The sequence below is a fragment of the Lepus europaeus genome, chromosome 9 (genome assembly GCF_033115175.1).
Source record: "Lepus europaeus isolate LE1 chromosome 9, mLepTim1.pri, whole genome shotgun sequence".
Lineage (NCBI taxonomy): Eukaryota > Metazoa > Chordata > Mammalia > Lagomorpha > Leporidae > Lepus > Lepus europaeus.
Genome location: NC_084835.1, coordinates 19,024,147 through 19,050,382, shown reverse-complemented (window position 1 = coordinate 19,050,382; position 26,236 = coordinate 19,024,147). Strand labels below are relative to the sequence as shown.

The following is a 26,236-nucleotide window of genomic DNA, read 5'->3' as shown; positions in this document are numbered from 1 at the left end:
AGAATATCATTAAAACCTCTAACGGCGGCTTATCTGGGGCTCTGAAAGGGTTGTTTGTACCAGAACTCATCAATATCAACATATTGTATGAGGCTTCAGAAAACTAAATCTTTCATGGAAACATTTTGCAAATCTCCCTTTCCCTTTATTCCGTGGTGAAAGATAGGCTGCAAGAGATCTTAAACCCAAACAGTTTAAAAAAAAAGATACCAGGCCAAAATAACATCAAAAACCATTGTTTCTGCAAAGGGAGTGGGGGTGGTCAGAGGGCAGGGACAACTAGAGCTTGGGGCCTTGAGGGGCCAGGAGGCGGAGTGCTGTTTTCCTCCCATGAAAATTGCATGTTCTTGCTTGGAGAAACATGTTCATTTCATAAAGAGAGAAACGATTGTCTAGACAAAAGAAATGACTTCAAGGGGGCAGTTCATTTCTGTTTCTTTTTTGCCCTCTTATTCTTTTATAAGAATAGATTTTTTTTGAATTCTTTTAAAGATTTATTTTCATTTATTTGAAAGGCAGAGTTACAGAGAGAGGGAGAGACAGAGAAAGAGATCTTCTATCCACTGATTCACTCCCCAAATAACCACGATACCTCAGGCTGGGCCATGACAAAGCCAGGAGCCTGGAACTCCATCCAGGTCTCCAATATGGGTGCAGGGGCCCAAGCCCCTGGGCCATCCTCTGCCACTTTCCCAAGTGCATTAGCAGGGAGCTGGATCAGAAGTGGAGCTGCTGGGACTCAAACTGGAGCCCTCATGGGATGCCGGCACCACAGGCCAGGGCCCTAACCCGCTGAGCCACAGCATCGGCCCTGGTTTAAACTTTTATGAATACAAGAGCACCTCAAAAAAATGAATGGAAAATGGAATTAAAGGAGGTCTGTCTAAGACACATGAAAAAATGTTCAAGATCACTAGCAATCAGGGAAATGCAAATCAAAACCACAATGAGGTTCCATCTCACCCCGGTGAGAATGGCTCACATTCAGAAATCTACCAACAACAGATGCTGGAGAGGATGTGGGGAAAAAGGGACACTAATCCACTGTTGGTGGGAATGCAAACTGGTTAAGCCACTATGGAAGTCAGTCTGGAGATTCCTCAGAAACCTGAACATAACCCTACCATACAACCCAGCCATCCCACTCCTTGGAATTTACCCAAACGAAATTAATTTGGCTAATAAAAAAGCCATCTGCACATTAATGTTTATTGCAGCTCAATTCACAATAGCTAAGACCTGGAACCAACCCAAATGCCCATCAACAGTAGACTGGATAAAGAAATTATGGGATATGTACTCTATAGAATACTATACAGCAATCAAAAACAATGAAATCTGGTCATTTGCAACAAGATGGAGGGATCTGGAAAGCATCATGCTAAGTGAATTAAGCCAGTCCCAAAGAGACAAATATCATTTGTTTTCCCTGATCGGCGACAACTGAACACCAAAGGGGAAACCTGTTGAAGTGAAATGGACACTATAAGAAACAATGAACTGATCAGCTCTTGTCCTGACTCTAGATGTACAATGTAATACTTTATCCTTTTTAGTATTTGTTGTTGTTGTTGTTGTTCTAGTACTATTGGTTGAACTCTGTAATTAACACACAATTATTCTTAGGTGTTTAAATTTTAACTGAAAAGTGATCTCTGTTAAATTTCAGAGTGGAAAAAGAGAGGGAGGAGATGTACAATTTGGGACAGGCACAATCAGACTTGCCCCAAATGATGGAGTTAGAAATGTGCCAGGGGATTCCAATACAATCCCATGAAGGTGGCATGTACCAATGCCATCTCACTAGTCCAAGTGATCAATTTCAGTTCACATTTGATGGCTCTGATAGGTCTAAGAATCAAAGGGATCACACAAACAAGACAAGTGTCTGTTAATACTAACTGATAGAATCAAAAAGGGAGAGAAAGATCCAACATGGGAAGTGGGATACACAGCAGACTCATAGAATGGCAGACGTCCTAAACAACACTCTGGCCTCAGAATCAGCCCTTAAGGCATTCGGATCTGGTGGAAGAGCCCATGAGAGTATTGTAGGCATGGAAAGCCAAGATACCATGGAAAAGAAAAAAAGAAGAAGACCTAAAAGAAAGATTTCTGTGAGTGAGATCCCAGTGGAAAGAACGGGGCCATCAAAGAAGGAGGTACCCTTCTCCGAAGGGAGGAGAGAACCTCCACTTTGACTATGACCCTATCGGAATAAGATCAAAGTCAGTGAACTCTAAAGGCTTCCATAGCCCTGGCAACTCATGACTAGAGCCTAGGGGGATTACTGACGCCATGAACAGGAGTGTCAAATTGTTAAGTCAGCAACAGAAGTCACTGTGTACTTACATCCCATGTAGGATCTGTCCTTAATGTGTTGTCTAATGTGCAGTGATGCTATAACTAGTACTGAAACAGTATTTTTACACTTTGTGTTTCTGCGTGGGTACAAACTGATGAGATCTTTACTAATTATATACTGAATCGATCTTCTGTATATAAAGATAATTGGAAATGAAAAAAAAACCTGGTGTTAAATTGGAAATGGCATAGGAAATTAATTTTTTTAAAAAAATGTTATGTAGGATCTCTGTCTTTAATGTGCTGTACACTCTTATTTAATGCTATAACTAGTACTCCAACAGTATTTCTTTTCACTTTGTGTTGCTATATGGGGGCAAACTGTTGAAATCGTTACCTAATATATACTAAACTGATCTTCTGTATATAAAGAGAATTGAAAATGAATCATGATGTGATTGGAAGGGGAGAGGGAGCGGGAAAGGGGAGGGTTGTGGGTGGGAGGGAAGTTTTGGGAGGGGGAAGTCATTGTAACCCATAAGCTGTACTTTAGAAATTTATATTCATTAAATAAAAGTTTAATTAAAAAAAATAAAATAGAATAAAGGAGGTCTGTCTAGTACTGGTGTTGTTGTCTAGTGGGTTAAGCCACCACCAGCAATGCCTGCATCCCATGTGGGCACTGGTTCAACTTTCGGTTGCTCCACTTCCAAACCAGCAGGTGAGGGGCACCTGCTGGTGAGGGGCAGTGGAAGATGGCTCAAGTGCTTGGACCCCGCACTCATGTGGGAGACCTAGAGGTCTGGCCCAGTTCCAGCTATTGTCATCATTTGTGGGGTGAACCAGCAGATGGAGGACCTCTCTGTCTCTCCTGCTTTCCATCTCACCCTCTGTAACTCTGCCTTTCAAATAAATAAAGCAAAACTTTAAACAAAAGGAATCCAGCTTGTTGCAAATTAGTGTATAATTTTTTAAAAAGAAAATACACATTTCATGAACTTTTTGAAGATCTTGCATATGCACGGATTTCAAAAATGTGGGGGCCCAAATAAATTTATCTTTTAACTGTTCTCCATAAATTTTTTGAAGTTCCCATGTATCTACATAGATCTCAGATTTACCTTAGGAAAAATAGACTCACAAATATATACGTATGTGAGGTCGTGGTCAAAACTTACTTGACAAATTCTGCTTTTCTATTTCTTCAAATGTATATGCATGTGTGTGTATGTGTGTGTGCCCGCGTATTTATTTTATTGTTGCTATTACTTGGGGGTATTTCACGAAATTAGGTGAGAATACAACTCAGTGGAACTGTTCAATGCACTAAGGAAAACATCTCTAATGTCTCTTGAAAAATTAATTCACCAAATGATAAATCACCTTCCAAATGTCACTGAAACTGATGGTCAAACTTTGTTTTGTGTTAAATATTGAGTGAGGAACTTTATAGTGTTCAGTTATTTAATCTTCAAACAAACCTCTTCTGACTTGTTTGTAACCCTTAAGAAAAGCTAATTTTATAAACTCTATGAGTTATATAATCCTCAACAAAAAATCAGCTGGTTGATATACATAAATAAGCTGTGGATATAAAAAAATGAATATGATACATCAGTGAAAAAAGAAATGAAGTTTTGATGCATGCAACAACATGAATGGAACACAAAAAATACCATGCTGAGGCCGGCATTATGGCATAGCATTTAAAGCCACTGCTTGCAGTGCCGGCATCCCATATGGGAGCTGGTTCAAGTCCCAGCTGCTCCACTTCCAATCCAGCTCTCTGTTATAGCCTGGGAAAGCAGTAGAAGATGGTCCAAGTCCTTGGGCTCCTGCACCCATGTGGCAGACCTGGAAGAAGCTCCCAGCTCCTGGCTTCGGACTGGCTAAGCTCCGGCTGTTGTGGCCATTTGGGGAGTGAATCAGTGGATAGAAGACTTCTGTCTTTCTCTGTGTCTCTGCCTATCTGTAAGTCTGCCTTTCAAATAAATATAGAAACCTAAAAAAGGATTATGCTGAGTCAAAGAAACCAGACCCAGAAGGTAACACACTATAGGAGTCCATTTATATGATACTTTGTGGAAGATAGAATTAAAAGAACAGAAAACAGATTAGTGGGTGTCAGGGACAGAGGATTGGGAAGTGATTGGATGCAAAAGAGCAGTGCAAGTGAATTTTGGGGCATGATGGAAATATTCTGTATCTTGTGTGGTGGTGGCTATGTAACTCTATGCACCTGCTAAAACTCAAACTGTACACCAATAATAGAGAATTTTACATATTGCAAACAAATTTTCTTTTTATTAATTTATTTGAGAAACAGAGAGCTCCTATCTGCTGGTTCTCTCCATATGCCTGCCATGACCGAGGCTGGGCTCGGCCAAAAACGAGCTGGGAATTCAATCCAGGTCCCCTGCATGGGTGCCAGGAACCCAATTATTTAAGCCATTGCCACTGCCTCACAGGGTCTGTGTTAGCAGGGAACTGAAGTCTGGAACCAGAGTCAGGAATCCAACCCAGGTACTTTGATGTGGGACATGGGCATCTTAGACACCAAACTAAATGTCTACCCTCCTTCCAAACAAATTTTAAAATTAAATTTTAAAATTTTTTTCCAAGTTCAATAAAATATATACAAAATTGACCAAGTGTATATCCATTAGGAAATCTTAACCATCAAAGGCCATTATAACACACAAACACACATCAAATTTTTTAAATCCAAATTACTTGGAAAATTTAACTCCCAAACCTCATACTAAGGAAATACTTATAGGGGCCAGCACCATGACATAATGGGTTAAGCTACCATCTGCAACACCAGCATCCCATATGGGCACCAGTTCAAGTCCCAGCTGCTCCACTTCTTATCCAGCTCCTGCTAATGTGCCTGGGAAATCAGTATAAGATGGCCCAAGTTCTTGGGCTCCTGCACCCAAGTAGGGGACCTGGATGAAGCTCCTGGCTCCTGGCTTTGGCCTGGCCCAGCCCTGGCTGTGCAGCCATTTGGGGGAGTCAACCAGCAGATGGATAACCTGTCTCTCTCTTTCTCCCTATCTCTTTCTCTCTCCTTGTAACTCTTTTAAACAAAAAAAGTAAATCATTTTTAAAAAGATTTTTAAAAGAAAATACTTATATATAATCAAAGAAGAAATCTCAATAGAAATGACCAAATAAATAGAACCGAGTAGTAACAGAAGAATTAAGCACCAAGGTTTGTGGAGCACAGCTAACATGGCATTTGGAATGAAGAGTATTATCTTAGATGTGGATAGAGAACATGAGCATCTTTTAAAAAAAATAATAATACACCAAGAACAAACTTAAAAAGTAGAGGGAAGAAAATAAGGCAACCAACAACAAAATTAGCGTTAATGGCCACCAAAGGCACAACGCAGACAGGACTATTAATAAAGTGACAACGTTGTGGCTGAAAGCCAGACAGGAAAGCTATGAAAAGATTGCAGAATTCAATCAGATGGAAAAGAGAGTAATGGAAGCCAGTCAAGTGGAGAAGAAAATTAGGCATATTCCAGCCAGAGTGCAGAATTTCATCGTTCCCTATCTGGTGACAAAAATTGGAAAGATATTACAATGAAAATTGGTGCCTAGGGGACATGTGGAGTACTTGTTCAGGAGCTCAGTGAGAGGCCTTGGCCTGCCCTTGCCCACCACGTCCTGGAATAGACAGAGCCAGACCTTCACAAGGGACTCAGTGTGGGTCAATCTATCACTCAGGTAGCATTGGCTCAGTATACAAATTCTCAGGACCTCAAAGAGCTTCTATCTCTATGAAGGGTAGCTGCCAATATTCATCTCACTAGAGTTGAAAAATGGGAATTAAAAACTACTCATTTTAAAATAACAGTGTGGCCGGGTTGGGGGGGTGTCCTGTGTAGTGGGTTGAGTCACTGCCTGCAGCTCTGGCATCCCATACAGACCCCAGTTCGAGTCCTGGCTGCTCCACTTCTGATCCAACTCCCTGAGGGTATGCCTGGGAAAGCAACAGAGGATGGCCCGGGTGCTCAGGCCCCTGTGTGCACATGGGCAAGCCAGAGGGAGCTCCTGGCTCCTGACTTTGTCCCGGCCCCACTCCCAGCCATTGCAAACATTTGATGGGGGTCATGGGGATGAACCTGTAGATAGCAGATCTCTGACTCTCTTTCAAATAAAGTATTAAATTGAAGAACAAAAATAAAAAAGATAAATCTAATAAAACACTTTCACAAACAATCTAAAAAATAAGAACAATCAAAATATCCACAAACAGGGGAAAGTATAAGAGGGTTGAAGTTTATCTGCATCATAGTACACTATCCAGCTTATTTTTATCTAAATCTATAGATATCAACATGGATAAATCTCAGGGGAGAAAAAGGCTTTTGAGCAAAAAAAACAAAAAAACAAAAAAACAAAAAAAAAACACAGAACATGTAATACCATTTAAGTACACTTTTGAAAAGCAGAAAAACATTCACTGGTAGAAGCAGTTCTTTGAGTGCCAGGTGGAATTTGAGTTTATCCCACAAAGCAGTGACAGCTCACTATTGAAAGCATGAGTCATAAAAGAATTCTGAGCAGGAAACCCACACATCTTGCCCTCTGCAGAGAAGGTCGGTTGGCTGGGGTTCTTAGCCTGGGGTCCACACAGAATTCAGAGGGCTCACGTTCATGCCCAGGGGAAAAGGACACTTTTATTTTCAGGAAATATAATATTTTGTTCTATTATGAACATGGGCAAACACATGATATGAACAAGCTGACTCCGTTGCTAATAGAAACCACAGATATTTTCATGCCTTGTTACCATTGTGGTAGACATCTTCAAATACCCTTTATGCTCATCACACTTTAACAAGAGTCAGGATTAGACCTGCTGCTGGGTCTTATTATATAACAAGTTAATAAAGAAGCATGTAGGGGACGGCACCCTGGCGTAGCAGGTAAAGCCGCCGCCTGCATTGCCAGCATCTAACATGGGCACCAGTGAGTTCTGTCTGCTCCACTTCCCATCCAGATCTCTTCTATGGCCTGGGACAGCAGTAGAAGATGGCCCAAGTCCTTGGGCCCCTGCACCCGCATAAGAGACATGGAAGAAGCTCCCGGTTCCTTGCTTTGGATTGGCCTAGTTCTGGTCATTGAAGCCATTTGGGGAGCGAGCCATTGGATGGAAGACAACTCTCTGTCTCTCTCTGTGTGTGTGTCTTCCTCTGCCTCTCTAGAATTCTGCCTTTTAAATAAATAAATAAATAATTCTTTAAAAAAGCATACATAGAGGTGATAAATTTGATTTTTAAAACATTTTGAAAATACATTTGAACATAAAGCTTTCCTTATGTGTTTCATCTTACATATTTAATAACATGACTCTGAAAACATCCAACAGCTTCACCAGACTTCCCAAGGGGTTCATTGTACAGCACAGAAAAAAATGAAAACTAAGCAAAAAAGCTCAGAATGGGGAGAGATGGGTGCCGACTTCCTGGGAGGCTGTTCCAGCATGTTCTGCAGCAATAGCAGGGCCTAGAGGACATACGTAACAGGACAAGAGGGACGTTCACATCCACAAGTGTTCGATCACTTCCTGCCCAGTCCCAGAAAGTACAGCTCCCAGGACACAGAAGCCACTGAGAGAAATCTATTAGATGAATCCAAGATAGAACTAGCATAGGAGGCCATTGTGAAGTGGAAGGGTTGTTTGGCTTCTGAGCGTAGGAAGAGAGAAGGACAAAGGTGACAGACGTGGCTGCAGCAAACTCAGAGCATTCCAGCGACACCTGGGACTACAACAGGTGCCAGGTAACGGCAAACATGCAGTATGCCTACCCTACGTAAGGGGCTCATTTCTTTCTGAGCCTACAATAGCCAACCAACATAGCTCTTAGATGTTAATTTCACTGACCTTGTTCTAAATTTGCCATTTTCCCTTTGTACATGAGAATCCTGAGCACACGCAGTATGGCCAAGGATCGCTTGCCCTATATGACATCAAGACAAGACCTGAGTCTGGAGCTGGACCACAGATTTCTTTAAAAATGCAATGGGATTCAGTATAGCTAATTTTATCCATCAGCTTGACTGGACCATGGAGGGCCAAGCTATTTGATTAAACGTTATTCTGGTTTGTCTATCAGTGAGAATGTTTCTGGACTGGATTAACATTGAGTCAGTAGAGGAAAGCAGTTGGCCCTTCAGAGCGGGTGGCCCTCATCCAACCCCATGAAGGTGCAAATAGAACCCAAAGGCAGAGCAAGGCGGAATGCACCCTCTTTGCCTGCCGTCGTCTGGGTGACACCTCAGCAGGTTTTCTCCTGCCTTCAAATTTGGACTAAGACTCAAGTTGACATGATCAGCTTTCCTGGTTCTCAGGTCTTCAGGTCTGGATGCTAACTGTGTTGTATTCTCCCGGGCCTTGGATTCACTGGCTGCATGTGCTGGGACTTCTCGGCCTCCACAGCCAGGTGATCCAAGCCCTTATAATAGGTCCCGTCACATACACCAGTGCCTGTGCCTGAGTGTGTGTATGACATATGCACGCATGTCTGCACACACACACGGAAGAGGGTGCTTCAAAAAGCTCATGGAAGATGCAATTAAAAGATAAGTTTATTTGGGTGCAAAATGTTTTTGAGACCCATGTGCAATTTTTTAATTTTTTGTTTGCTTGATTTTTTTTTTAATTTGGTAATCCACATTTTCCATGAACTTTTTGAAGATCCCTTGTACATTCTTGGTTCCGACTCTGGAGAGTCAGATTTCTGAGAACACAGATTTCTGAGGATATAAGACGAAAACAACCTTATCTGTTTACAATTCTCCATCCATGAAAATGTTCCAAAGCCAGAAATCTAGAGAATAACTGATCTTCATGCTTTGTTAAATTTGCTGGGCCAACAAAAAACATCAAGAAAAATGGAGAAAGTAACGAATTTCTGCAGAATTTAATTTTGGCTGAAATGATGAAAGGACAGACTGGTTTGCAGGGGACCAGAGTTGAGGGTTATGGGGGACAGGCATGTACACATGTGTGCATGCACACACCCACATACATACACACACACACACCTCTGCCCTGTTCCTCTTCTTCCACTCTTCATTACTCTGGCAGTCTCTCCCCAAACTCCAACCATTCCCATGGTACACATCTCTAGCTTTATGCTTTCAAAAACGATGGAATCAGTGTCAGTGCTGTGCAATAGTAGGCTAAACCTCTGCCTGCAGTGGCAGTATCCCATGTGGGTGCTTGTTCGAGTCCCAACTGCTCCTCTTCCTATCCAGTTCTCTGCTTATGGCCTGAGAAAGTGGTAGAAGATGGAACAAGTTCTTGGCTCCTGCACCCACAAGGGAGACCTGGAAGAAACTCCTGGCTCCTGGCTTTGGATGGGCCCAGCTCCAGCCGTTGTGGTCATTTGGGGAGTTAAGCAGTGGAGAGAAGACGTTTCTGTCTCTCCCTGTCTCTGTCTGTAACCCTACCTCTCAAATAAAAAACATCTTTTAAAAAGTGATGGAATCACAAGTTACCTAATTCTATTCAACATCTTCATTTCACAGGTGAAAAAAACTGAGTATCCTACAAGTCTACAGATGTGTCCAAGGTTACACATCTGCTGGTCATTAACAGAGGTGAGACTAGAAACCAGTTTCCTAGCTACATAGCACTAGCCCAGTTGTCCCTCTGGGGTATATTCTAGTTTGTTACTGATCTCCTATTAGATACCTTGTATTTAACTGAAATACTGCAAACCTCAACACACAATCAGGCAGTAGTCATTCTTAAAAACATTAGAGTTGATCTTCTGTATATAAAGATAATTAAAAATGAATCTTAATGAAGAATGGGATAGGAGAGGGAGTAGGAGATGGGATGGTTTGTGAGTGGGAGGGTGGTTATGGGGGGGAAGAACCGCTATAATCCAAAAGTTGTACTTTTGAAATTTATATTTATTAAATAAAAGTTTTCTATTAAAAAAATTGAGTCTTAAGCGGCAATCCATGAAAATTATTTCTCATGTAAGGTAGTCAAAATACTTGTATTCTCATTTTATAAAGGAACACCCTATTTATTCAACACATGTGTTTAATGAGTGCTTAATGTGTACCTGATCATACTAGGCACTGGGAATGCAACAAGCAATGAAAAGAACAGCATTGATTCCTACTAGATTTGCTATCTCACAGGCGGAGAAAGACTCAACAGGGAATTACTGCTGGGAAAGGCAAGTCATATACAGCTTCTTATTCCCTTATGCGTGGTCACACATAAGGGAGGCTTTGGGCCTGGAAACTTTCCTTGCATAGAGAGAAAGCACCCTCACAGGCTGTACTGGGTATGCCTCTTTGCTTTTCAGTATCTCTCCCTACCCTGGGATTGATGTGTTCCTCGTAACGCTTGAAAACATGGGTACGACTCAGGCACGTCCCCACCTTTCTTATGTCAGACCCCCCGGGGGTTGGGTTGAGGAATTTCACCTGCAGTACAAGAGGCATGGGTATAGATCTGTGTATTAATTTTTCCACACTGTAGCTAAAATACCTGCGCATCCATGACCCAGTCAAGTTGACACATACAATTCACCACTACACCTGGAATACAGTGGGAGCTTCTTAGGTAAAGAAGAAGGTTACAGCCCAAGATCAGGTGGCCCCATTGGTCTCACGTCTTTTCGAGGCTATGGAATATGTGCAGTGGGATGATCACATGGCATTCTGAGAAGCTGAGAGACATAGGGAGAAGACTCAGCTTACATTACGGAACCCCCTTCTGAGGGCAAGCCCTCAGTGACTTAAAGACTCCCCACTAGACACATATCCAAGACACTGTAATTGGATTAAGTCTCCAACTTTGATCCATGAACCATTGACATTAATCTGTCAACACGAGACCTTGGGGTTTCACATCTGCATATGTTCAGGAAGCTAAATTCTGTTCAACCTCTAAGACTGGCCATTGGGGTCTAATATTCAGTATTAAAGCTGATCTTTCTGTCTCTGTGTGAGTGTTTTTCCAACCAGTGCCCATGTGATTCTGTCTTGAAAACCCCAACATTTGCAAACCATGCAATGGGTTCACATGCAGGTCCTGCTGCTCCTGGTGGTAAGCAAGGGGTCACTTGTCCCACAGTTTGGTTCTATAAGTAGGGTTATCTACAAAGCCTATGATGACATGGTAGGGGCACAAATTTTTATCAGTTCAGTCTTCCCAAAGTGGTGCCAGCTCCTTAGGGTATGACAGGATGACAATTGCACTAGACTCCCTATAGTCACACAGTAAGTGAGATGTAGACAGTCACCCTGTCAACAGAAATAAGTTAGAACAATGAGTGAAGCTGGCTACGTGAGACGTGGGTCCTATAAAGAGTAGGGAAACAAAGCCTGAATCATGGCTGTCTACCTACACCCTCACCACCTGCCAACTCCCACTGTGCCCCAGGTGTAATGGTTAATTCTATGTGTCAACTTGACTGGGTCATGGATGCCCAGATAGCTGGTTAAATGATTTCTGGTGACTCTATGAGGGTATATGTGGAAGAGATTGGCATTTTAATTACTGAATAAAACAAGTGACTCTCCCCATCGTGGGTGGACACCATCAATCCACTTAAGAGCCTGAACAGAACAAGAAGGTGAAGGAAGAGAGAATTCACCCTCCCTACCTGACTGCATGAACTGGAACATCAGTTTTTCCCTGCTCCTGGACTGGATGCACACCCTCAGTGACCCTAGCTCTCGGGAACACAGACATGCACTAGAATACCACTGGCTTTCCTGGGTCTCTAGCTTCTAGATGGTGGGTCATGTGACTTCTCAGCGCCTGTAATCATGTGACCAAAACCTTATGATAAATTAGTAGATGAACTGCATGTGAGTGTGTTTATCCTACCAGTTTTATTTCTCTAATACAGCAGACATCACAGATAATAATTGAGGGAAGTCAGGGACCATGTGTGGGGAGTCACACATAATCCTGGTTGGTTGTGGGCTCCAAATAAGACTTGTTTTTACCCAATGCAAACCCACCAATGAAACTATTAAAGTGAGATCCTTCTCTGAGAATGAAATAGGATAACTGAAGGCCACATACAGGCAAAAGCCAGGGAGTCTCATACGGTTTGGTCGGTGACTCTTTTGGACAAGGAGGCACTGCACACCCAAAATCCTCAGGTCAAAAGCCACATTCATGGAAACTAACCACTGATCTATTTCAGTGCATTTTTGCCCACATGGGACAGCACAACCAACAGGAGAGAGACAGAAATAAACCCACACTGTGATCTAGGTAGCGTGAAATATGAAGGCAGTATTTCTGTCCATGAGGACTTCCAAAAGAGCAAGATTGTCTAAAAAATTCCCCATGAGTCCATAACTACCATGCACGTGTGAAGGCAATAGACACTTGGTTATGTGATTCCCTCCTGGACTGGATGAGAATGAGGCAGCTCTGTTCCAGAAGACGTTGGAGACTTTCATGAGATAAGAGCTATTCTTTTTTTTTTTAAAGGCAGAGTTAGACAGTGAGAGAGAGAGAGAGAAAGGTCTCCCTTTTCTGTTGGTTCACCCCCCAAAATGGCTGCTACAGCCGGCATGCTGCACCAGTCCGAAGCCAGGAGCCATGTGCTTCTTCCTGGTCTCCCATGCAGGTGCAGGGCCCAAGCACTTGGGCCATCCTCCACTGCACTCCCGGGTCACAGCAGAGAGCTGGACTGGAAGAGGAGCAACCGGGACAGAAGCCAGCGCCCCTAGCGGGACTAGAACCCGGTGTGCTGGCGCCGCAAGGCGGAGGATTAGCCAAATGAGCCACGGCACTAGCCCAAGATAAGAGCTTTTTAACGGATGGCCACCCCTTGTCTCCTACTATCTCTGGGAAGGATGGGGATGGAAGAGAAGGGGCAGTGGAGAAACTGTTCCCAAACATCCTGTGTTAGAGTGCAAACAGCAAGATAGTCTCTACCATTGCCACTGACGCAGGCTCTGACGGATGGAGTCCTGGTAACAAGAAGCAGTCCCAAGGGGCCAAAAAGGAATTCTAAGAATGATGGAGGAAAGGGAAATGAGAGTAGGATCCATGGGCACAACAAATTGACTGCACTACTGAAATGGAACAGACAAGACAGAAATGGGTGGGATTTCCACAGTAGAGCTCTACCAGCGCTAAAGGTAGAAGGGGGTCCCCTAAGTTAAAAGTCAGCCTCTGCTTAGAGCCAGAGATGAGCAAGGGGATGGGGACTCACAGGACTGGAAGTTATCTCCAGTCCTATGTAGTGGCACCCTGAGTCCCTGAGCATCGTCCAGGGAAGGCGGGCACTCACATTGCCAAGGTTGCCCTGTACGTTGCTGAAGATGGCAAAGAAGACACCTACAATGGGGATCAAGAGTCAAGTAAGGAGAATGCACTCTCACATGTATCCTGACCGGACCTCCTTCACAAAGAACAATTAGAGGTGGGGCCGCCAAGCCCTATGCTCTGAAGGGTAGAAAGAAAGGGTAGGTAGTTCAGACTCTTATGGAGCTCTTAGACACTGCTGGCCAAAGGGCAATAACCCCAGGCCCCTCCAGGAATAGAAGTAAGCTGGTGGCATTGGAGGCTTCAGGTGCAATGCTGAGACCCAGGGCAGGCATGTGCCCATGTGTTTATGGGTAGCGTGCCTAGGTCACTGGGGCCCACCACTGAGTACATTTTAGGTTTCGGTATTGTGGCTGCTGTGGCCATATCACTACCACCATTGCAAGGTATGTAACCCCCTTCATAACAGGATTCACCCATAGTATCAGGGAACATTCACTCCTGCCTATCACTGAGATTACCCAGGACCCAATGGGTTACTGAAAACAATCAGTAGATCATACCAGGTAGAGAAAAATATATTACTTATTGTAATAGCATTGCTTAGGCAGAAATACTATGCACCAGTCTATAAAAATTTAACTACTCAGTCTGGCCTATACAACAGGCTTCAGGATGGCCTGTGATCTGGCACAGTGGGTTAAGCTGCTGCTTGCCATGCCAGCATCCCGTCCCAGCTTCCCCACTTCCCATCCAGCTCTCTGCTAATGTGCCTGGGGAAGCAGTGGAAGATGGTCTATGTACTTGTGCCCCTGCCACCCACGTGGGAAACCCAGAGGGAATTCTGAGCTGGACTCTGGCCTAGCCCAGCTCCAGCTGTTGTGGCCACTTTGGGAGTGAACCAGTAAATGGAAGACCTCTCTTTCTCTCTCTGCCTCTCACTTCCTTTTGACTAAATAAGATAATCTTTTTTAAAAAGTCCTCAGGAGTCTGAAGGCTGACAGTGGGCTACTAAAGACTTAACACTGAAGCGCTGCTCTGAGCTCCTGTAGTAGCTGTCACTGAGGAAGTGGAGGTCCACATGGGAGACCGTTATTTCTGTGGTTAATGTCTTTATCCTGAATCCTTTCGTGGACTGGTAATCAGGACCAGTTTGCATTCACATGGAATGGTCTGCAATGTACTTTCACTCTACTTAAGATGCCTTAATTCCTTGGTACTGTGCCACCAGTGGCTAGGGCTAGATCTGCGGAAGCCCAGCTATACCCAGGAGTACTTGTTGTCCACAATATTGATGGCATTCTCAGTGCTGATCTCGAGAGGAAACAAGCTGACCAGATCCTAAATGAAGTTATGGACACCACGACACAGTTTGGGCTGTCAACCCTGATAAAGTCTATCTAGGGAGCCACCTGGCCTAGCAGTCAGAGGCACACTCCTGATTAAAGTTAAACAAAAAAATGCTTCCTTTAGAAGCCCCCACTGATAAGAAAAAAGCTTTACAGCTGGTAGTCCTCTTTGACCATTAGAAACAAAATGTGCCACATCTGAGGTTATTTTGGTCGCTTAAATCCAGTTTACCCACAAGGAATCCACTTTTAAAATGGGGGCCCCCAAAACAGTGGATTCCACAGGCAAAGCCATGTGTGTGAGCCCAGGCCCTGACACGGGGGCCAATGGAACCTTCCAGCCCTGTGGAAATAACAGGTCTTGGTGGTTCCTACCCAAGTGGACTACAGTCTGCTGAAACAAAAGATTGCCCCAGGGTGCAGTGGCCTATAGGTCTTGAAGATATAATTAACCTCAAGAGGGTTTCCAGACATACCCCCTTTAGACAGCAACTCCTAGCCTGGCACTGAGCCCTAACAGAAACAGGGTGCCCGACCACCAAGTAGCCATAGTAACCTTAAGCCTGAAATGCCCATCCTTGTGCCAGTACTTGCTAATTCTACTAATAAAAGAAGTCAAACTCAGCAAAGCTCCATCCAAATGTTACATTCAAGATGGAGTCCTACTGGGACTCAAGGTTAAGTCAACTCCATGAAATAACTGCCTTGCTGTAGGAGGTTGAACACATCGCAGATGCTCCAGGCCTTCTGTATTAGTGGGGGTTCTCTAGAGAGAAGAAAACAGGATAGGTATGTGGATACAAGGAGGATTTCTAGGGGTTTTGCTTACACAATGATGGCAGCTGAAAAGTCCCATGACAAGTTGTCTGCAGGTGGAGTTCCTGGGATGCCAGCAGCGTAGCTCAGCCCAAGTCCAAGGGCCTTAGTACCAGGACAGCCGAGGATATGAGTCTCAGTTCCAGGCTGAAAGCTTGAGTGTCGGAAAGGGGGCCACAGCTGTAGTTTCTGGAGTCCAAAGGTTAGCAATCGCCCTCCGAGGCAGGAGTCAAGCACACGCCAGTTTCCTCAGAGAGAAACCAAGCTGTCTTCATTTAGTCTCTCCAGAACTGCAGGTCTGTGGAGTGGAGGAGCTGCACCTGCAGTACAAGAGGGCTGCGTGCAGACTTTTCCTCTTTATCAGGTAGGGGGTGAGACCCACTGTCCATGCAGGACTGACATTCGGTATTATAGCTGATCTTGCTCTGTCTCTTTTCTATGTGAGTAAAGTGTTTTCCATCCAGTGCAGTGAGTTCTATCTTGCCTGGTGGGAACATTAATCTTTCCTCTTCTCTTTCCCTCAGGATCCTTTGTCATGCCTGGCACAACAAGCAGCCAATAAGAACTAGCAGTGCCATGTCAGGATAAACTAAGCTCAAACCATGTTTCTAGTCCCATACTCCCATTTTAATGGCCTTACTGGTACACAATATCTCAATCCTTCCTCAAGCTATTCAAGACCACAACACTCTCTAAACTCTAACCGTGGTGGTGCTTGTGGGTAAGTTAATAGCCCTCAATTATCTGCAGGTGGAAGATAGTGTCTGTGTTATTGTCAACCTCTGTGTCTTTGTGTATTAACAATTTGTGGAAGGGAGAAACCAAGCTGGAAGTGATCCATGCTCAGGTGGGATAGTGCTAGATTGATTTGTTGACTTCATTATTTAACTTAACTAGGCATTCGGTGTTCCTGATTAAAGACCGTGTTCTAAGCAGGACCGGCCCTCCAACTGAATCTGATTCTCCTTGTGGAAAGGTGAGATCTCAAAATGATAAAGAGGTTGTGCAAGCTAACTATAGCCATGTGTGTTGCTTGAGAGCTAACTGTATTCAACTTCACCTCCACTTCCTGAGCAATTGATGACCCGACTAGATTTGATACACTTTATTTGACAACACGCATGTGTGGACTGTTGAGACAGGCGGCGATACACAGCTTCTCACCTCCTGCCTGGTTGCATTTAAGAGTGGACAGGAAACTTTCCTTGCGTAGAGAGAAACATCATCACAGCCTGTACTAGGCAGATCTCTTGCTTTGTAGTATCTTTCCTTGTTCCGGGTTGGATGTGTACTCCTTTGTTCTGCTTAAGTGAGTGGGTCAATGGCCCTCAGGCATCTCCCCAGCTTTCCGTATTGCCGACCCCATAGCGGATGGGTGGAGGACCTTCACCTGCACCATGAGCTGTGTGCAGACCTTTCTCCTGCCTCAGACCCGGTGGCTATGGGGACAGCCATTCAGTATTAAAGCTGACCTGTGTATTCTCTATGAGAGTGAAGTGTTTTCCCTCCAGCACCAGTGTGGGTTCTATCTTGTTGACCCTGAAACCTGCAAACCACGCAGTGGGTTGACATCCTGTGACCGCTGCTTCAAGCAACAGGTGTCACTTGCTCAACGAGAACCACAAAGAAACTCTGGCTGCAAAGGAGGGACACCTGCTAAAGAAGCATATAACTAAGGGATCGGACCCTGATTGATTGTACGGCCCGGGAGAGAATGTCAGGGAGGTATCAGAGGAGTGGTAGAGGTGAGAACAATATCTCTAAGCAAGAGCTAATTAGAGAAAGGTAAATGAAAAGGGCAGACACCACAAAAGAAATAGTGGGAAAAGTCCTTGTGGAAAGGGCACACCTGATGCAGCTGAAGAAGTGAAAGAAGGCTGGTTTGCCCTTTGCTAAGACCTCGGTTATTACTTGACAGGGAGACCGGAACCATTCCTTGCAGGCCTTCCTAGGTCACACTGAGGATTTTATTCTGTACCCATCAGAAAATGACCAGCACAGAACTGTTTTCAAAGGAGCATTTTCCCACAGTGAGATCTGTGTTTCAAGGAGATAGGGCTGTATTTAAAAAAAAAAAATGTTCCATGTCACTTATCATTAAGGTGATGCAAATCAGAACCACCATGAGGAATCACTTCACCCCAGTCAGGATTGGCTGTTGCCAGAAAGACAGAGTAACACATGGCAGCGTGGATGAGGAGACAAAAGAGAATCCTTGTACACTATTGGTGGGAGTGCAAATGAGTATAGTGATTGGGGGAAAAAAGTAGGGAGGTTCCTCAAAGAAAATTAAAAATAGAACTATCATATAATCCAGCAATCCCATGACTGGGTATTTATCCAAAGGAAATGAAATCCAGCTGTCAGAGACATCTGCATCTCCATGTTTATTACAGCACTACTTGTGATAGCCAAGATACGGAATCAACTTAAGTGTCTACTGATGGGTGAGCAGATAAAGAATACACGGTACATATACACAATGGAATGCTATTCAGACTCCAAAAAGGATGGAACCCTGCCATTCCCAGCATCATGGAGGAACCCGAAGGTCACTATGTTAAGTGAAATTAACACAGAGAAAAAAGAAAATCACATGTCGCTCTTTTGTGGAATCCATAAAAGGCTGATCTCATAACAGAGTATGGACAGAGGGATGATGGAAAAAGATGGGACAATAATTACAAAATTCAAGTCCGAGATGAAGAATAAATTCTGGAGCTTTGTATGACTAGTTCTCAATATTATATTGTATATGTCAAAACAACCAGAGGAAAGGACTTTGAAAGTGCTCAGACCAAATGAGTGATAAACTGTGAGGTGGGAGGGGATGTTTGGTGGAGCAGGTTAAACCGACTACCACTTGGGATACTGCGTCTTGTGTCAGAGCGTCTGGAATCAAGTCCCACCTCTGCTCCCAATCCAGCTTCCTGCTAATGTGCATTCAGGAAAGCAGCAGGTGATGGCCAATTACCTGAATTCCTGCCACCCACCTGGGAAACCTGGAGGGCGTTCCTGGCTTCTGGCTTCAAGCTGGCCCAGCTTCAGCTGTTGCAGACATTTGGGGTGTGAACAAGTGGATGGAAGGCATCTCTCTTTCTCTCTCCATCTCTCTCTCTCTCTCTGCCTTTCAAATAAATACATCAATTTTTTTTTAAAGTTTGAAATGATGGATATATTAATTGTCCTGATTCGATCATTATATAATATATACACTTATCAAAATATCACACTGTAACCCACAAATCGGTATAATTATTATGTGTCCATTAAAAACAAACTACAGCTTAAAAAGAATCAATGGGGATGGTAGCACTGGGAAAAATGGATCCCAAAGGAAGAAAAGGAACATGGATTAGTAAGGTTACCAACTTGGATCAGCAGAAAACCTCACCTCTCAGAAGACACTTGGAAATATCTGGAGATATTTTTTGGCTATCATACTGTGAGTGGTGGGCAGTTACTGGCATCTAGTGAGTAAGGGTCAAGTCTGCTTGTAAGCAAACATCCTGGAACACACAAGCTGGCCGACCCCCAAGCGCAGAATCATCTGACACGAAATACTGGAGGTGTGCAGACCAACATACACTGGTTCAGACCACCGTGGTGGTGGGGATGAAGACCGGTACTTACTGGAGGGACAGTTCAGAGGTGGAAACCAGCAGTCACTATGACTGATTCATTAGGGACACAATGACAATGAAAAAAAGATGATCAAAAGTAACCCTCAGGTCTCTGGCCTGCTCCCGGGATGAGTGGAGGTGATGAGAAACGCTTGAGGAGTTGCGGGCTTGGTGGGGGAAGCCCGAAGCCCAGTAGATGTGGGATACCTGTGAGACGCCCAGGCGCGGTCAGATGCCGTTCACTGGATCTGCAGCGCAGGTGGGGAGGCCTGAGTGGGGGCCAGGCCCCTGAGGGACTTCTGTGACTAGAACAGACACAGCTGAGATTAGCGGGGACGAGAACACAGAAGGGGGAGGGAAAAACATTCCTGAGTGAATCTTGAGGAACTCCTGGGAGAAGAGCACGCGGCAACTCAAAGCTCGCAGAGCGGTCAGAGGACGCGCCACACACGGAAATGAGAGAGCGCCTGTTTCCCCCACACTGTGCCGACACCAGCACTCCAGATCTGTTTAAATGTCGTTAAGCTAATCAGCTGAAATGTGCGTGCATCCTGGCAGGTGCTATGGCGTAGTGAGACAGTAGCAGCCTGAAATGCCGACATCCGTATGGGCGCTGGTGCAAGTCTCAGCTGCTCCACTTTTGACCCAGCTCACCGTTAATGCTCCTGGGAAAGGAAGGTGCGTGGGCCCCTGCTACCCACGTGGGAGATCTGGAAGAAGCTCCTGGCTCCTGGCTTTGGCCTGGCCCAGCCCATTGTGGCCATTTCGGGGAGGGAACCAGCAGATAGAAGATTTCTCTGTCTCTCCTTTCCTCTCTATATCCCTGACTTTCAAATACATAAATAAATCATATAAATACACACACACACACATATTTCTGTTGGAGAACTGGTGTTTAGCCCCAACAGCTAAGGCACTTGCATCCTATGTGGAGTACCAGGGTTCAGTCCCCAGCTCTGGCTCCTGACTCCAGCTTCCTGCCGAGGCAGACCTTGAGAGGCTGTGCTGATGCATCAAGGAGTTGTGTCCCTACCACCCACATGGGAGACCTGGATTGAGTTTCCAGCTCAGGCCCATCCCTGGCTATTGCGGATGGATGAGAGCTATGTGGGTGTGTCTGGTTTTCTCTCCTCTCCCACTCCAGTCTCTCCATCTCTCAAATAAACAAAGAACTTGATTAATTAAAGTCTTTTTTAAAGGTATCAAAGTTCTGGGGCTGGCCAGAATCCCATATGGGCACCAAAGAGCAGTGTCACGGCTGTTTCTCTTCCCATCCAGCTCTCTGCTATGGCCTGGGAAAGTAGTAGAAGATGGCCCAAGTGCTTGGGGCCCTGCACCCGCATGGGAGACCCAGAGAAAGCTCCTGGCCCCTCGCTTCCAATCAGCTCAGCTGTGGCGGTTGCAGCTATTTGGGGAGTGAACCAGCGGATGAGTGACCTTTCTCTCTGTGGTTTCCTCTCTCTGTCTGCAAGTCTGCTTCTCAAATTAACAAATAAAAATCTAAAGGTATCAAAGTTCTAAGTGGAAAACTTGGGTAAGTATTGCGATTAAGCATCTTTGCCATGAGCATTGGTCACTTATATTCCTCTTGGACAGTGCATGTCATTTGTTCATTTTCCTGTTTGAGACATTCCTATTTGTCTATGCATTCACAGGCCCACTGTGCCAAATGCGTGCCCCTAGCCTTGCGGGTGGAGATGAGCAGAAGGTAGGCTGGCAAAGACTGGTCTGTTAGTTTCAGACCAGCACCAAGTACATTGCAAGGCCCCCTAGGCCCTGATCTTTTCCCAGCTCCTAGGAAATCACTGTGGGGGGTGCATTCCCCCTAGAGCCGGACTTCCTGACTCAGATCTGGGACGGCATTGGCAGCTGTGTGGGGGCTTCTGGCCCGCTGGATGCTCAGGGATCCTCAGCTCCCGGTCATAGGCCTTATCTTTCAGTAGCCCACAGCTGCCAAAAAAAACCCAAGTCTCCTAATGCAGCCAGCACTCACTGAATGTCTCAGACCCTGTGCCAATCCCCCAGGAAGGGCCCCTCCCCAATCCTGTCTGGGTGAGAGCCGGCTGCACACACACACACACACACTTCTAACTTGGGTCCTTCTCTTTGGGTTCAGAGGTTTCAAAACCAGGGCATTTCTCTGTTAAGGGTCTCTAGTCTCCTAGGGGCCTTGGCCCCACCTGCAGCCAAGGGGAAGCTGGTGGGTTTCCGGGGGGGGGGGGGGGCGGGGGGAGGACAGGCACGCCCACAACATGGCCAGGGCCTCAGCTCTCTTCTTCCAGGAGCTGCAGGTTGGGGCTGCTCAGCAGGTCCCACTCTCTTGCTGAGGTCACTGCGGGGGTTCCTGGGCTCACTCGGAGGGCCCAGGAGGCTGCTGCTGCTGTTAGACTCCGATCCCTGGGGCACTGGGTTTCCGCAGCCCCACACTGTGGTTTAGTCCTCTTTCTGATTTGGTTCTTTGCAGGCTGCCCACTGCGATCCCCTCCACCCCCTATGGAGGGATGGGGCACCGCAGCCCCCAGGGGGCAGGTGTGTGCGAGTGAGAGGACTGCAAGCCACCGAGCACCACCACGGAGTGCCCTGTCCCTGCCGGGGCCCTGGCCCAGTTTTCCCTCTACTTAGGGGGCAGTGACAGTGGAAGAAACTAGCACGGGAATCCAATGGTTCTTGGCCTTGACGCCCATGCAAGGCAGGCGGGCAGGCAGCAGGCCCCTTCCCTTCCCATGTGGGGTTGAGGGGCTGGAGGAAGGAACCTCAAGAGGAACCGTGAAGTGCAATTTGCCTTGTACCTGGAGGGGGGACAGTAGGTGGTCTCCGGCACGAGGGGCTCGCCCCCTCCCTTCTCCGTCCTCCAAGGGTGGCGGGGGGCGGGGCGGGGTGACGGTGGGAGGGGCTGGAAGAGAGAAGGTGAGCAGGTGCTCAGCACCGACAGGGACGAGGGGGCGGTCCCGGGCGCGGCCTGCGCCGCCCAGCCCCAGCCTGCCCCGCCTCCCCAGCCTGGGTCTGCCGGTCTCTGGCGCCCGCAGCCTTTCCCCGAATCGGCAGCGCTCAGGTAAGGTCAAGGGACTGCGGATCGCCCCGGCCGCCGAGGAAGGAGCAGGTGACAGCGTGAGGCTGGGAGTCAAGAAGGAAGGAAACGGATTCCCGCAGAGGGCCGCGGGGAGGGCCTGGCGGGCGCGAGCCCCAGATCCTGGGGCGGCGGGGAGGTGGTTCCCGCAGCGCCGGCAAGGGCTGGACGCGTCTTCACCCCGAGTCTCTGCGGCTCGGGAGATGCCCGTAGCCCGGCATGACGCGGTCCGATGAGCCCCCGCCCCCACCCCGGGTCGGGGTGCGCTGTACCCCAGGGGCTCGACAGCCCCTTTGCAACTTTGTCCAGCCCGCAAAGATACAGCTCCCTGGTCTTGAAAAGGCGGGTGGAGGCTCGCAGGCCACGAACACACACAGGCGCCTTCCTTGCCTGTGTGCCCTGCCCTTGGTCTTCTCCATGGGAGCAGGTTTGTTCTGTGTGCTGCGTGCAGGTGGAACAGTCTGCCGAAAGAGGCTTTTTATTTATTTATTTTTAAAAATGTCTAATTTTCAAGTTCCAGCAAACCCCATTCCTCCTTGGTTTGCCTTTAGGGAAATGACTTGAGAATTTGAGCTCCGGCTTTGGTCTCTGTCTGAAGTTCTGGGTCCGGGCTCACTGTTCCCGGATGAGGTTTTGATTGGGAGGAAGTGGAGAGAGGGTTTGTGTTTGAACTTGTGCACGATTTTCTGAACCTGCGGAGTCGGGGGCTGGGAGAGGGGAGCGGGGGCATCGTGTCACTCGGTGTTTTCTCTCGCACCTGCAGCTGGGAGAGAACATGTTCACGGTGCTGACCCGCCAACCGTGTGAGCAAGCAGGTTAGTGTCTCAGCAGGGCAGCCAGGGAGCTTGGCCAGCATGCAGGAGAATCCTGCTCCGGCCAGGCCCGCCGCCTTTCATCCTTGTCTCCTGCCAATGACAGTGGAACCTCGTTAGCCTGAGACTCAGTGGTGGCTCGCTGGGGTTTCGCCGCCGGCAGCATTCCTCACATGAAAGTAAGGCTTTTCATCAAAGCCACACAAAACAAGGATGAACACGCATGTTCCGCTTTGATGGCTTTTCCGGTTTGTGTAATCCATTAATTTGGCCCCTGTGGTTTCCCTTACCTAGCTGTGTGCAAGACTTGCTCTAGGATACTGTTGATTTTGTGATGGATCGTAGCGTACTTGGACCTTGCCTGTGTTTCCAGCCAAATGTTGTTGCTGGCCCAGGGCCGCCAACTCCCCCGCCCTCCAGCACGGGTCAGCATGATGGTTGACACAAGTACAGAATTTTCTCTCTCTCTCTCTCTCTCACACACACACACACACACACGCTTCGGAGCCTGCCCTGCCAGTCTCTGGAGCGCTTTTTGGAGCCACTCATGTGGAAACTCAGAAGGCTGCAGCCTCTTCCTGCTCACCTTGCAATTACACTGTTTGTCCGGCCCTAATGACAGCACAGCTCCAGGCTGCGTTTCTTAAATGCATGAGACCTAGGCTCGTGCATTTTGCTTTGTAATACGCGTTTCTGCTGGGGGGAGCATTTGCTGAAGGTAATCACAGCTTCTTCCTTGAAAACTGCTGCAGCACAGAGCACTGAGGCGGCCAGCCACGTGGCTGCGGTCAGAGGCTGCTCACGGATCACCCGTCCCTCCCACGTGGGTAGATGTTCTTTATTCGTGGCCCTGAATTGGGCATTCTTATTCTCCAAAAGGATAGGATTCCAGGAGAGTAAGGACAGTCTATGCAAAAATAGGAAAGTTTTTAAAGGGAAGTTTTACTTAGCTGGTCTATTTGGATGTCCAGGTTTTCCCCAAAACGCTTTTGACATTTTAGCACCGTGTACTGTAACATCACACATACAGATGACCTCTGACATTTCCTTCCACGCGACGACTTGAATTGGGCAGCTGAACTCTCTGCCATGTATTATTAGCTGGAAACAATCCCGAAACCTCTGTAACTGACACTTATGTTCTTGGAAAGTTGATGTCAATCTTTCCTCAGTGGCTGAACTTGTTTCTGGCTGGTTCATATGCTTTTTTTTTTTTTTAAGATGTATTTTATTTATTTAAAAGAGTTACAGAGAGAGGTAGAGCCAGAGAGAGAGAGAGGCCTTTCATCCGCTGGATCACTCTCCAAATGAGCCGATCTGAAGCCAGGAGCCAGGAGCTCCTTCCAGGTCTCCCACGCAGGTGCAGGGGCCCAAGGACTTGGGGTCTTCTTCCACTGCTCTCCCAGGTCATAGCAGAGAGCTAGATCGGAAGAGGAGCAGCCAGCGCCCATATGGGATGCTGGTGCCACAGGCCGGGGCTTTACCCGCTGCGCCACAACACCAGCCCCTTGTACATGTACTTTTACCTGGAATCACAGAAAAGTGACCTGGGACCCCTTTAGATGCCTGAAGTCCAGCTCCTCCTTGGCTGGGCTCCCTGTGGTTGCTGCACATGATTCTGTATCACAGATCACCGTGTGTAAGCCATTTTACCCTTGTGGGGCGAATCCTGAAGAATAAATTTCCAGGAGTGGAGCTGTGAGTCAGTGGGGAGCTCACTTGCAGTTTTGATGCATATTAACAAATTGCTCTCCATGGATGGAGTTGCACACCGTATAGTAAGGTAGGAGAATTAAGGTGCTGAGTGACCAACAGTTGACATTACAGAGTGTCTGACAGCATTTGCACTGCAGGAGAATCAGATGGGGCAGAAAGAGAGTTGCCTGTTGGGTGCCTTGAGGCCCACGGCCTGCCTGCCCAATGGTGAGCTGTCATGTGATTGGATCTTGGGGCTGAGTTGAAGTCTAGGAGGAGTCTTCAAAAAGTTCATGGAAATTCCTATTAGGAAAAAATTAGGCATGGGCTTAAAAAAAAAGTTTTGTACCCAAATATACCTATGTTTTAATTCTATTTTCCCCTGAACTTTGAAAGCTCCCTCATTCCATGCCGGCATAGACACCCTTTTCTTCCGGGAAACTATCTCCTAGAAATAGCAAAGCAATAAAGCGCAGGTTATGTCGACCTAAGAGGAAACTTTCTGAGCAGGGCAGGATCCTCCCCACTGCAGAACGGTCTGCATTGACAGAGATGTTCTGTAGCTGTGCTGTGCAGTGTGGCAAACACCTGCCCATACATGGTTACCAAACATTTGACCTGTGGTTAGTGAGACTGAGGAACTGGGTTTTGTTTTGTTTTTCATTTTCATTTTATTTAATTTTAATTCATTAAAATTTACATAGCAATTTTTTTTTCAGTATTTAAGGTATACAAATTTCATGTATTTCCTATCTATAGATTCAGGAACATAGTAATACTTCCCACCATACCCTCCCTCCCTCCCATGTTCCCACCCTTGTCCTCCTCCCTCTTCTTTTCTCCTAATTTTTACAAAGATCTATTAATAAATATTATTTAGATCAATTTGTAAAAGATATATTTGGATTCTCTGATCCAGTGATCTTTCTATTATGCTGGTGTTTACCATATTTCAGCCATTCAGTACCATTAATATTTATGTCTGATAGTTCATTTTAATTGATTGTCTTTTTACCTTCTTTTTACAAAAGATGCAATTTATATACAAAGAAATGGATAGATCTTAAGTCGTCTCCTAATTTGTATATGCTTGCCTTTCAAAATGTATGTGTTCTTAGGATAGTGAGAGCAATTTATAAGAATCTACTTTTTAAGGGAAATTATACTTAAACTCGTTGTATTGCTTCTTGGCCTTTTGGCTAAAATCCAAGTGTAGAAGCTGGTTATTTGATTTTCAGGTTTTCCCAAAGGACTTGGAAAGGTTTGATGAGTTTTGACAGATGTCA

The 26,236-nt window shown here is 46.0% G+C and overlaps 1 protein-coding gene and 1 long non-coding RNA gene across 2 annotated transcripts in view; one reads left to right on the top strand and one right to left on the bottom strand.

Moving 5' to 3' along the window:
* Positions 1-26,236, bottom strand: part of LOC133766860 (uncharacterized) — a 185,525-nt gene that overhangs the window by 109,038 nt on the left and 50,251 nt on the right. The window lies entirely within an intron of this gene.
* The window catches only part of ENTPD3 (ectonucleoside triphosphate diphosphohydrolase 3), a 34,622-nt gene continuing 30,742 nt past the window's right edge, over positions 22,357-26,236 (top strand). Inside the window, exons 1-2 of the mRNA XM_062200664.1 lie at positions 22,357-22,428; positions 23,207-23,258. Coding sequence (XP_062056648.1) covers positions 23,219-23,258 — 40 coding nt within the window. The 5' untranslated portion in view covers positions 22,357-22,428; positions 23,207-23,218. The remainder of the gene's footprint in view (positions 22,429-23,206; positions 23,259-26,236) is intronic.